Source organism: Plecotus auritus (genome assembly GCF_963455305.1).
Source record: "Plecotus auritus genome assembly, chromosome: 4".
NCBI lineage: Eukaryota > Metazoa > Chordata > Mammalia > Chiroptera > Vespertilionidae > Plecotus > Plecotus auritus.
Genome location: NC_137775.1, coordinates 173,112,558 through 173,126,506, shown reverse-complemented (window position 1 = coordinate 173,126,506; position 13,949 = coordinate 173,112,558). Strand labels below are relative to the sequence as shown.

The 13,949-nt window shown below is 38.2% G+C and overlaps 1 protein-coding gene across 1 annotated transcript in view; it reads left to right on the top strand.

Moving 5' to 3' along the window:
- The window catches only part of AGMO (alkylglycerol monooxygenase), a 296,193-nt gene that overhangs the window by 111,161 nt on the left and 171,083 nt on the right, over positions 1-13,949 (top strand). The window contains exon 5 of the mRNA XM_080665006.1: positions 11,011-11,106. Within this exon, the coding sequence (XP_080521132.1) occupies positions 11,011-11,106 (96 nt within the window). The remainder of the gene's footprint in view (positions 1-11,010; positions 11,107-13,949) is intronic.

The window sequence follows — 13,949 nt, the reverse complement described above, 5'->3', positions numbered from 1 at the left end:
CCCTGCCAGCCTGATTGATGCCTAACTGCTCCCCTGCCAGCCGATTTGCCCCTAACTGCCCTCCCCTGCAGGCCTGTTCACTCCTAACTACCCTCTCCTGCAGGCCTGGTCACCCCTAACTTCCCTCCCCTGAAGGCCTGGTCACCCCTAACTGCCCTCCCTTGCATGCCTGGTCACCCCCAACTGCTTTCCCTTGCAGGCTTGGGTCCCCCCCAACTGCCCTTCCCTGCAGGCCAGGTCACACCCAACTTCCCTCCTCTGCCGGCCTGGTCACCCCTAACTGCCCTCCCCTGCAGGCTTGATTGCCCTCAATTTCCCTCCCTTGCAGGCCTGGTTCCTCCCAACTACCCTCCCCTGCTGGCCATCTTGTGGCAGCCATCTTGTGGTGGCCATCTTATGTCCACTTGGGGGCAGTCATCTTTGACCACATGGGGGCAGCCATCTTGTGTGTTGGAGTGATGGTCAATTTGCATATTACTCTTTTATTAGATAGGATATGTAGATATGGTCCCCGTCTAGGAAGTGGAGCTTAATGCCTCCCTACCCCTGACTTTTGAATGTAGCCTGTACTTAGTAAGGCTTTTAGTAAGAAAGAGTGTGGAAAAGGGGACAGAGGGTCGGGTGGAGAAACTTGGCAAACACAATCTCCGATCAAAGTAAACATCCTGGGAAATGTCTTGTTGGTAGCATTTACCCTTTGGTAAAATGTGATAAAAAGGTTGTCTTGATAGCATATACTGTTTGAAATAGAATGAGAATGGTCTTTTACCCCTGTGGTTTTCATCATCAAAACCCTAACCCCAGTCAAACCAAAGAAAAGTGTCAAACCCAAATTGAGGGACATTCTAAAAAATACCTAACCAGTACTCCTTAAAAGTATAAAGGTCAGAAAACGAAAGATTATCTGAGAAACTGTTACAGATCAGAGGAGGCTATAAGATAAGAAGATTTAATGTATATTGCACCCTGGATGAAATCCTAAAACAGAAAAAGAACATTAGAAAAACAAACCAGCCAACAACTAATGAAATCTAAATAAGATGTGGAGTTTAGTGGCATTTAATTAAGAGTAATGTACCAATGTTGGTCTCTTAGTCTATATATCACAATACCTTGGTACTTCATTGTACTTACTGATATTATTGCCTGGAGAATTATTTCCCCTTTATTTCTGTTATATCCTTCAATGTTCAATTCATTCTTCTCTACAGATGCCTATCTAACTTTGCCCAAGTTGCTTTTTTGTTTGTTTATTCCATAAGACGCTTACATATCTCAATTATAGTACCAGTTACTGTACATAGCATGAATACATGAAATAAAAGGTATATAGCTGTCAAAAAACAATTTGTCAAAGGAAATATTTTGCTAAGCTAAGTACGGCCGATGTGAAGATGATAATGGCACAATGTATAAAATAATTCAAATCTCTCATTTATTTAAATATTTTTCATTTAATAGAAATTTAGAGCATAGGTAAAAATTAATATATTTTAACATACTTGTGATACATGAAGCTATTGAATGGGAAATAGTAAACTACATTTAATGAGCTGAGTATTCTCTTAAAAGCATAGGAATTTAATGATAAATGCATTCGTTTACTAATTTTTAAATAAGTAAATTTTAAATGTAATTTTTAGCTCTGTAATATCCCTCAATCATTAAAATAGTTTTTTCCTAGGTTGGAATTATAAAATCCTATCTAATAAAAGACTAATATGCAAATTAACCATCACTCCGCTACAAGCCACATCCACCAGCCAATCAGGAATGAGTATGCAAATTAACCCAACCAAGATGGCTGCGGCCACAGAGCGAGCAGGAGGGAGGCTTGGGTTTCCCCGGTGATGGAGGAAACCAAGCTTTCCACACACCCTGGCGGGTCCAGGCCTCCACTCAAGCTACAAAGTTTCAATTATAGAAGATAAATAAATCCCAACAAAAATAGTAGCAGCCACAGAACTGGAGAGAGCAGAAGGCTTGAGTTGCCCCCGGCGATGGAGAAAGCCAAGCTTCTGCAGCCCTGGCCTGCCTTGGCCACCACTTAAGGCTACAAAGTTTCAATTATAAAAATAAATAAATCCCAACAGAAATGGCTGCTGCCACAGAGCAAGCAGGAGGCTTGGTTCTGCTCCAGGCTATAAAGTTTCAATTGTAGAAGATAAATAAATCCCAGATACCAGGGCCTCTGCTTGGGTCACCAGGGGGCGTGGCTCGCCTGCAAACCACCACAAGCCCCTCGCCCAGGCCACCCCATGCTCCAAGGGAACCCCCACCCTGATCCGGGACACCCTTCAGGGCAAACCAGCTGGCCCCCTTCTGTGCACCAGGCCTCTATCCTATCTAATAAAAGAGTAATATGCAAATTGACCATCACTCCAACACACAAGATGGCTGCCCCCATGTTGTCAAAGATCCTGCCCCTTTGTGGACACAAGATGGCCACCACAAGATGGCCAGCAGGGGAGGGCAATTGGGAGGGGCCAGGCCTGCAAGGGAGGGCAGTTGTGGGCGATCAGGCCAGCAGGGGAGGGCAGTTGGGAGGGACCAGGCCTGCAAGGGAGGGCAGTTGGGGGCAATCAAGCCTGCAGGGGAGGGCAATTAGGGGTGAACAGGCCTGCAGGGGAAGGCAGTTAGGGGCAAACAGGCTGGCAGGGTAGCAGTTAGGCATCAATCAGGCTGGCAGGGGAGTGGTTAGGTGGTGATCAGACTGGCAGGCAGAAGCAGTTAGGGGCAATCAGGAAGGGCAGGCAGGTAAGCAGTTGGGAGCCAACAGTCCTGGATTGTGAGAGGGATGTCCAACTGCCCGTTTAGGTGGGATCGGGCCTAAACGGGCAGTCGGACATCCCTGGAGGGGTCCCAGATTGGAGAGGGTGCAGGCTGGGCTGAGGGACAACTGCCCCCCCTCTCCCCCCGTGCACAAATTTTGTGCTCCGGGCCTCTAGTATATTTATATTATATTAACAATGTAAAAGAAGTAAATTTCAATCACCATCAGAGGAAAGAAATATATTTTTTAACATCAATTAATATAAACCTTTATTATTATAAATTAGAGAAGATGTAAATATATAATACTGTTTTTGAGCATAATTTAAAAAATATATTAATTACATTTAGAAATAGTAGATAGCAATTTACTAAGAATAAATAAATCTGGATCACAGCTGTAGCCTAGTTATTAACTAGCTTTGCCACACTGAATCAATCAATGTTTCAATCACAATGATTTTGTACATGAAATGGGACAGTTAATATTTTCTCTGCCTTGTCATATTATTATTTTGAAGATCACCTTAAATAAAGAATGTGGAAATTCTTTGAACTATATCAAGTATGATTCACATGTTTAATATTGTTTTTTATTACATATAAGACTATAGAGGAACCTTTAGTGAAATCTAAGATCTTTTTATTACATCATACTTCCTGCCAAACTACATAAGCAAAGACTATTTTTCAATATACGGAAGTTGGAGTTATATATTGAAAAATGTGAACAAATAAAGACGCAAGAAACTAACAACTTTGACATAATACAGTCAAATGCACTTGGGATAAAATTCTAATAAGTAAGTCTTATGTCACAGGAGGAAAGCATGCCTTGACTCCCCCCAGCCCCCCACCCCAACCCCATGAAGTAAAGAAACAAAACTCTCAGAACCTTCTACCTTGTCTCAGAACTCTAAGGCATGTCTTCTTCTCCGAGACTCAACCACCATTCAAAACCAGCTAATAAGAAAGTTTATGTCCACATAGTAAAGTAAGTGAATCCCTCTGCCGGTTTGTGTCTTGACCATTTTCATTTATTCTGTCATGAATCAGGAAAATTACTCTGTAGTTTACCAGGAAAATTTGAAATTTGATAAAAATTAAATTATTCTGAGTTTCGGTGTTTTTCTTTATGTAAATCTGCTAGTCATTTGTGGTCCTTATAAAGAAGGGTAAATAAGGGGAATCATAGTGAAGAACTCTACATAAAACAGCATTATACTATTTCACTTTTTTTGTTGTTGTTAATCTTCACCTGAGGATATTTTTCCATTGATTTTTTTAGAGAAAGTGGAAGGGAGGGAGGGAGGGAGACAGAGAGAATCATTGATGTGTCTCACATCGATTGGTTGCCTCCTGCATATGCCCTGACCAGGGCTGGCCATTGAACCTGCAACTGAGGCACCTACCACTAACCAGAATGGAACCAGGACCCTTCAGTCAGTGAGCTGACACTCTATCCACTGAGCCAGACCAGCTAGGGCCTATTGTCACTTTTAAACAATGTACAACTGGCTAAAATATTTAACTCCTTTTACATGTTCTTATTTTGAGAAGTGCATCCATTCACTTTTTCCCCCATATACAGTCTTGACTGGTGGAGCCAGTCATGGTGGCAGAGGTAGGGGATATAATGAGAAGACATGAGCTTCTGTTCTTACGGTGATTGCTGTCCTTGGAGGGATTCAAACAGGTCAACAGCCTTGTAATATAGTTTATTAAGGTTCCAGAGAGAAGTGTCTGCTCTGATTACCCAGGGAAGCATCACGAAAGAAAGGATGCCTGACCCCAGTATGTAAGAAGAGTAAAAATTTGCTTGGATGGTGTTGTAAATGAAACAATACTGTAGAAAGAGAATATCTGTAAAAAACACAAAATAATGAAAAAATGTGATAAATTTAGGGAATGACAAATAAAATGAATGGTAGGTGTATTAGTTTGGGGGGGCATTTGTTTTCTGGGGCTGCCATACAAAGTTCCAAAAACTGGGTGACGAGAAATTTATTGTCTCACAGTTCTGGAGACTGAAAATCTGAGATTAAGGTGTCGACATTGTTGGTGCCTTCTGGGGCTGTGAGGAAAAATTAGTTCCATGCCTCTCTCCTAGCTGTTGGTGGGTTGCTGGCAATTTTAGGTGTTTCTTGGCTTGTAGATTCATCACCTTGATCTCTACCTTCATCTTCACATGGCTTTCTTCTTATGTGCATATATGTCTCTGTGTCTAAATTCCCCCTTTTTATAGAGAAACGCGTCATTGATTTAATACCACCCTAATTACCTCATTTTAAAAAATATATCTTTATTATTGAAATAGAAGCCCAGTGCATGAAATTCGTGCCCTGGAAGGGGGGGTGGTAAGTGTCCCTTAGTCCAATCTGCACCCTCTCCAATCTGGGACCCCTCGGGGGATGTCTGTCTCATAATCCGGGACTGCTGGCTCCCAACTGCTAGTCAGCCTGATCACCCCCTAACCACTCCCCTGCCAGCCTGATCAAAAGCCTAACTGCTCCCCTGCCAGCCCAGTTGCCCCCAACTGCCCTCCCCTGCCAGCCCAGTTGCCCCCAACTGCCCTCTCCTGCTGGCCTGGTCGCCCCCAACTGCCCTCCCCTGAAGGCCTATTCCCTCCCAACTGCCCTCCCTGCCAGCCTGGTCGCCCCTAACTGCCCTCCCCTGCAGGCATTGTCCCCCCAACTGCCCTCCCCTGTAGGCCTGGTCGCCCCTAACTGCCCTCCCCTGCTGGCCTGATCACCCACAACTGCCCTCCCCTGCTGGTCATCTTGTGGCGGCCATCTTTGACCACATGGGGGTGGCCATCTTGTGTGAGGGCGTGAGGGTCAATTTGCATATTACCTCTTTATTAAATAGGAGATGTATTACAGATATCCCCCTTTCCTTCCCTCCCCATTGACCCCCCTCCACCCTGCCCCCCCCCCCCAGGCCTTCACCACACTATTCACCTCCATACAGATCCTATTTCCAAATAAGGTCACATTCATAGGGAGTGGGGGTCCTATGTCTTCTTGGAGGTCACAATTCAATGTGTAACAGTATGATTATGGCTAGAATACAGGATGTGTAAGAAGGTGGAATGAACAAAAGAGGAAATGGATACACCCATAGACATGGGAACAGAAAGATGGGCCTAAAGCACTATTCCAAAAGTACAGTTTAAGATGTGTTTTAAAGATAGAGATCACTACTTTCTACGTACAACCAGAAAATTGGGTTCTGTGTCACTATTAAACATAGACTTAAGAAATGTGGGATAGTTGCTTGATTATTCAATCTTTTGTTTCTCAGTTATAAAAATTGTCTCTAAAGTAATGTCATTTAAAAATGAGAATCATAGACGTGCAGATATTAGTAACGTTAAACTACTTTATTAAAATAACATAGACATTAGTCCTGGAGCTTAGAGATACTTTTTTCATTTTTTTTAAGTTAATTATTCACTGAACTTCAACCTTTATGTTTAGCAGCTTAGCTTATTCATGGGCAGCTTTCCTCCCTCAATCTCTGCTTTTTCTCTCAGTTGTCATGCTTCATGGCTTTATTTCCTACTTCCCTCAACCTGATTTCCACGATTTTGGACAGCAGTCCCCTGCCTTCAGTTACATCTGCATTAAACTCCCAGGCTGTGCTTGAATCCAGTCACCCACCTACTTCACTCCCACACTCTGACTGTTGAGAGCCGTGGTGTCCTCTAGCGCCAGCTGGGCAGTGCTGTGCTCCTCAGTGTGTGGCTTCCAGACACAGCTGAGCTGTCAGTGCTGCTCACCAAACTGTACGCAGGAGCCTTCTGCCTGCCTGGGAGAAGCCTTGCCAGAACTGCTGTTTCTTTCTGTCAGCCAATGGATGTCTCTTAAATTTCACAGAGAAATGTGAGGTTTTCCCACTCTCTAATTCCTGTTCAGATATCTTCATTAAGATTTGTGAATTTATAAGTACATGTGGTTTCTTACCTCTTTTTTTTTTCCCCCACTGGTTTCTTTTTACTCAATTTTTACATGGCTACTAATAAATTTAAAAAATTACATATGTGGCTCACATTATATTTCTATTGGAGCTTTTCTTATGTAAGTACATACATATATACCTCATTTTTTTTTATTGTTTAAAGAGTTATATATGTCTCCTTTTCCCCGATTGACACCCCCCCCCCCGGCCACTCCCATCCCCCAGGATAAGCTCCCACCGCCCCAGTGTCTGTGTCCATTGTTTATGCTAATATACATGCATAAAAGTCCTTTGGTTGATCTCTAACCTCCGCTCCCCTCCCCTGCCTTCTCTCTGAGGTTGGATGGTCTGTTCAGTGTTACCTTGTCTCTGGATCTATTTTTGTTCATCAGTTTATGTTGTTCATTATATTCCAAATATGTGTGAGATTATGTGATACTTATCTACTTTTATAGAAAATGTTCACCTCTCTTCAGCAGGTCTAGTCCTTAGATTATGACATTGCTTCTATCTTAGTTCCTTTCTTGGGCTTTGACTGATCAGCTACTTTTGGCATTTGTCCCTCTTCTCACCTGATTCCTTCTGAATACACCATAAATATGCTAACATCTTCCACATTTAAAAATTAAATCTCCTTGCTCATACACATGTTCTTTCCAAGGAATACCTCCAGCTCACTCCTTCCTTGTTCAAGAAAGAAAGAAGTAATATCTACCTCTAGTCCATCAGTTTCTCTGAGTGTATTTTAAACTTACTTAGGTCTGGATTCTAGACCTACTGCCCCACTGATCCTCATCTGCAAATTCAGTGTCATTTTTAGTTCAATTGATATTTGCACAACATATTTGCTTACTCAACAGCTTCCGTGGGATATACTAGTACTACAAGGACTCTAACAAAACATTTCCTAAGTTGAACTTTATAACCTTTTCTTCCTCCTGTTCAATGTTTTGGTGAACATTGTGCAAAAACAAGCCAGAAATCTGGGTGTCTTCTGATACTCTTCTGTCCCTCTAATCTTCTATGTTTCAATAGTTAGATCTCTTTTAGTATTCTGCCTCTCCCTTCCCCGGCTACTTTTGTAGTTAAATGTGCATGATCTTTCACTGGGCTATTAAAATAGATTTCAAACCCGTTTTTATATTTCTGACAAGCTTTAAAAACACCATTAACTGTTCCTTCCTGGGCTATGATAAATCCAGTATCCTTAGAATGGCATTAAAAGGCTTTTCCTTTGGTTTGACTGATATCTAAATTATCTTTATCACAGACTCCCTGATGAAAGATGTGGAATGTTTCTTTAGGAAATTGCACATTCCCTCATGAACACAAGCTTACACTTTCTTTTGGTGATACCAAAGATGTTCACAGACTCCTTGAGATCTACATATGAGTCTCATGGTCCCACTAGTCTCTTGCCACATTCTCCAATACCTTCAGCAATTGCCAAAATACTTACATTTCCCCCTAAATGCGATACTGTTTCTTGCTCAGAGTACCCCTCACACAACCCCACCTTCCTCCTTCACTTGAGGAATAGACTAAAACACGCATCTTCTCTCTCCTTTAGCCTGAGGTCACCCTGAGGCTTATCCTCATTCCTCCTTCTCACACACAGGTCTGGGTTATTCCTCTCCTTTAAGCCAAATAAGCCAGTCAGAAAAAAATAAGTATCACATGATCTCATGCATATGTGGAATCTAATGAACAAAATAAACTGATGAACAAAATAGATCCAGAGACATAGAGGCATGGCACAGACTTTTGAATCTTAGGGGGAAGGTGGTGTGGGTGAGATCAACCAAAGAATTTGTATGCATATTTGCATAACCCAGGGACACAGACAATAGGGTGATGAAGGGCTGTGGCTGGGTTGGGGGGGACGGGTGGGGGGAGCTCGAATGGGTCAATGGGGAAAAAAGGAACATATGTAATATTTTCAACAATAAAGATTAATAAAAATAAAATTTAATTATAAAAAGATAACCTATTAGATATGACTTCTATCAAAATATAATAAAATAACCTATGGTAGACCAGTGTAACCTTAAGAACCTTGGAGTGAGAATGATATGAGTTTGGATGCATGTCAGAAATTGATATATTTGTTAAATAGTATAATGTCTTTTGGCAGGTTCTGAGAGTTTAAGTTTGAAGAAGGAGAAATTTATTCTGTCAAATTAGTACCATTTGAGGCTTTCTGATGGAAGGGGAATTTAAATTGGTTTTAAAAACTATAGAGAATTTGGGAATGCAAAGATTGGAGGTAGAGAAGATGAGTGATAATCCTCAGACCTTGATGACATTTACTAAGCTATAGAAATTAGAATTTTGATTATATCATTAGATTCTTTTTACAGTACTATGTTAATCACAAGAATTTAAATTTCATGTGATTCATGTCACTCCCTGACCTTACTTCCTTTCTTTATTTCTTAATAGAAAGGTGATTTTCTGACATTCATGCTGAGTTAATTTTTCTAATTGTCAGTTCATATATTTAATGATTTGTAAGAATTGAGACATTGTTTCCTCAAGTGTGTTTTTAGGAAATCCAATCCTATGGAAAACTTACTAAGAAAGTATTCTATAGGGTAACAGGCTTGTGGTTGATGACAGAATGGTAAAGGCTCTGAGAAGTTCTGCGCTGAACTCCATTTGTTTAACTCACCACTTCACAATTTATATGAGCATAGAACCCCCTTCTCCATAATCGCTGTTACTATCTCAAAGGATTATTTCTCCATACTTTGGGGTATTATAATGAACCATGAATATTCATCTGGTATGCACTCTCTTTCCAAATAGACTATTTATTAAGAATCCATCCAAGTTGTCTTACATTTTTACTCACATCTTAAAGATTGCAAAATACTCCTTAACTCAAAGTACTTATATCATATGTCATGTATATGCTTAAATAGTTTTATGAACCTATTGTAAGAGAACTGTTTTTATATATTACAAAAAAATTCATTTTACAGTATCACAGATCTTTTGGAACCAAAGCGATGGCTAGATTTCAAATGGTTTTCCTCTTCACAATACATTTGAGGAAACTGAAGCCTAGAGAAGTTTAAGAACTTTGTGAATGTCATAGAGAGATTCTGTAGTAGAACCAAAGCTTAAAAGTGCATATCTTGAAGAGCCCAATACTTTTTTTGTTGATCACTAATCTAATTAATTGCTTAATGATGCATTTATAAATGATGAAACTGATCCTGTTTGTTATGACAGTTGAGATTTTTCATGGCTTAAGTTTAGAAACAGAAGCCAGAAGAGTTTATGTAAATGACCAATTTCTACTGCATAATCATTACTAAACATTGTTGAAATATATTTGGCCTAATTGAGAACAAAACCTTTAAAATAATTTAGAAATAAAAATTTAACATTCAGAAGAAATATTTTTAAATATCTAGAATGTTGGAAATATTAACTCTACAAAATACAAAACATAAAGAGGAAGTCAGCTTCTTTTCATTCCTATTTGGTTGTTTAGTGTTTTTATTTAATAAGATGTTTTCCTACATGAAACCACTCTTGGGGATCAAAGTCATTAGGAGAACACAGCAGATTGTGTTTATTAGTTGATTCTAACCAGTTCTGCAGTTTAAGCATAATTTGTTTTTTTAAGGCAGAGACATTTCCATCTTTTAGGAAATATTCAACTTTAAAATTTGTTTCCACTATCGCACTATATCATAGGCCCTGACTTGCTAACTTTGGAAAAATTAGAATATATTGTACCCTCAATCAACCACATAAAAACAAATTTGAAAGGGCAAATTTATTTTACCCTCTCTTGATATAAAAATCACTTTTTTATTATAATTTCATGTTACTACTAAAAATGCCAGGGTATAATGCAGACGTTGGGAGCTGTCAAGGTATGAAGACACATGATCCTGCATTTCTTTTACTTAAAGAAAGTGAGTGTTTGTGTCTGTATAGAAAATCTCTTTAAGTCCAGGAAGCATATCTAGTCTTTTGAGGAGTAAGGATATAACACACCACGGATGGTATTTTTAACTAGACAACATGAAGTGCAAAATAGCTCTAAGTGAACTTAGCTCTAATATGTCTCCAACTTTATCACCATGTGGAAAACTGATGTTGCAAAGTCAAACATGACAATAAAACATAAGAAATAAGGTAAATTTGTGAAAGAATAAGATATATTTGCTGAGGTGTATACTCAGATGTTGAACCATTAGTAATAATATATGTTACGTTGATAAATAATATGTACAAATTTAAAAATTTTTAATCTTTCAGATATTCTACACTCCCCTGGCCCTCTTTGTACCACCTTCAGTATATGCTGTTCATCTTCAGTTCAATCTCCTCTACCAGTTTTGGATCCACACAGAGGTAAATCCTTTAATTTTATTTTTTTTAAGTTTTATACCTAACTAGCCTGCAGCAATGTCCTGGAAATCCACTAGCAGCTGATTTATTGTGTAAGAAAATCTTTGTCTGCATTCTTTAAGGAGAAACATCTGTTCATTTTTATTCCTTTTTACTGAATATATATTGCAAAGTTTATAAGAAGCAATGAGGCCAGTTGGTCTCAATTAAATAAAACCATTTTTGAACTATTAAGTACCAAAACATTTTAATACTTTATTCAATACAATATCTTCCTGTATTGCAGTTTATTAAACATTGTTTGCCAAAAGATGTTGAAATTTTTTTAATATAAAGATATAAATTTATATATAAAATTTATGTATATTTCTAAATATATATAACATATACATATAAATATTACTTATAAATTATTCCATAATATAACTTAGTATTATATATTAATACATATTTAATTACATATATAAATGTATAATATATACGTTATATAAGTGGGAAGTTCTTTAAAATTCCTTGACAAAATTTTAATGCCTAAAGAAATTATAAAAAAAAATTTTTTTTTGGAAATCTTGCTTTAATTTTAGAGTTTGAATTTTATTTAAAAGGTGTTCAATATATTGTTAGGGTAGGTTTTTTCCCACCAGAAAAATGAACAAATATAATTTCTTGGGTCTTCTGTGATACCTCAGATTGTCAGACTTGAATGTTTGTAGAAAGATCATTATGGAACTGATTGGTTTATGAACTATTGTACTGAACTGGTTGTTAAGTACCACAAAAATCACAGACCCAGAAAACTTCTTACTTATACACATGAGAACCCTTTCAAGCATTTGGTATTTATTGGAGGTCTTTTGAAGTTCTATAGGAAGCACATTGACAGGTGTTGCAACTGGTTGAACAATACCGCAAATCACAGCTGCGTTAGATGCCAAAGCTTGATGCAACAAAAAGCATTATTTCATTAATCTGCAGTATTTCATGCTACTGACTTGCTTGGAATTGAGGGACTGTTACCATGACTTTGGGCATATGTGGCATTATTAGAAGATCTGTTATGAAATAGCATTGGATTTTATGGTAGTTGACATACATCAAACAGTCAATATTATAACCATCTGAAAGAGTTGTTGAGGTCAATTCTGACTCTAGAGGTCAAAGACCAAATTTGTTTAAATCACTGAGGGAAGCTTTCTGATGATTTACATGGAGGGGATAAAGGGGAATTACATTTTTATAACAGCTCTGCTCCAGGTCATGCCATGTGTTGGGTTCATGAATTAGTTAGGATACAGAACAATGGTGCCTAAGTAAAGTCTGCCTTTTCCTGTGTCCCTATAAGAGGATCATGAGCCAGGGCTTGAGTACCATCTTAGGAAGAAAGGGAGAGTGGAGGAAAGCCATTGATGAGGCATTTCTTTCAAGCTCAGAACTTCAGGTGGCTTCACTTCCAACTCAAAAGCAATGCATCAGAACTCTCACTTGTATTATACACCATGCTTTTGAATGTACTGTACAATGTGTAGTTACTACAGTTGAGTTGCACAGGAAGCAAGAGCATACTTTCTGAAATTAAGGTTTGGATCTTGGAATTTTAAATTATATTACTAGCTGTGAATACATTTCTAAGGGTGTTTTGTGTTTTTTTTTGTTTTTTTGCAACTGTGTATTTAATTACATTATTGCTATAGACAGCATATTATCATTTATTTACAAATAATAAAATAATTTAGGAAATAAAACTAAGATATTTGTATCAGTGGCTGCTTTTAGAGAAAGGGGCAAGTGAAATAGAGTGGGGAAAAGACAGCCTTTAAAAAATTATTCTTATCATGTGCTTTCTCTACTTTTTCAATTAAAGGTTAATACACATTAGATTTAAAAATAAAAACTGAAAACAATTACCTCAGTCTAAAAAACTACCCACTTTATGCCTCTTCAGGCCACTTGAGCACTGCTTCATTTCAGGCATCTTTACTCGGTGGTTAATTCACAGAAACAATATGTGAGCCATAGACATGACAGTGTTGGCCAAAATTTGCACATTCCTGAATGGAAATTTGATTCTTACAGTTGTTTCACTTCTGCTGATCTCCATAAAATCAGTTCTCACTCAGAAGGGATTCTGGCCTGAAGGAGGTACTGATTTTCTAAAAGTGAGGAAAAGTTCATGCCCTTCGATCAATCAGGCTAAGATAAGATGCACAAAAATAAATAACGCCTTTGAAAGATTCTATATGAAAGAGAAAAATAGGTCAATAAAACAAACAAGAGTTTATAAACAAATTTTTGTTTACTTTTGGGTTACTTTCATGAAGAAACAACAGCATCTCTTCCCTTCCTCTCTTTTGAAAGTTACAAAAATTCTGCTTGAAACTATACTCTTGCTTAATTTTTATGACTACATTTTTGTTTATTCATTCATTTGAAATGTCTGCAGAATATAGTTGTACTCTTTCCTTATGAGTATACTAAAGGCAATCAAAAAATCTTATTACATGTTTTAAATGTAATAAGTGTGGAATGTTATAACTGTTTTAGAGATATTAGATGATATTTGGGTGTTAGCTGATTTCTACAATACAGAAGTAATAGTATCATTATCTATAACCTTTCAGTTATCTTAAATTTACTGTCATGAGTTCGCATACATATAAGATGATGCTTGGGCAGAAAAATGTAACAGAAATAATTATTTGGTATTGAATATTTGCACCATGTAATTAAATGATCTGTATAGTGCTAAACTGAGAGAGATTTGTGTGCAGATAGTGTAGTTCCTCCCTCTGTGGTTCCATGAGAGGGGTCCCACTTTAAATTTCCAGTCCGTAGATCAAAATTCCATC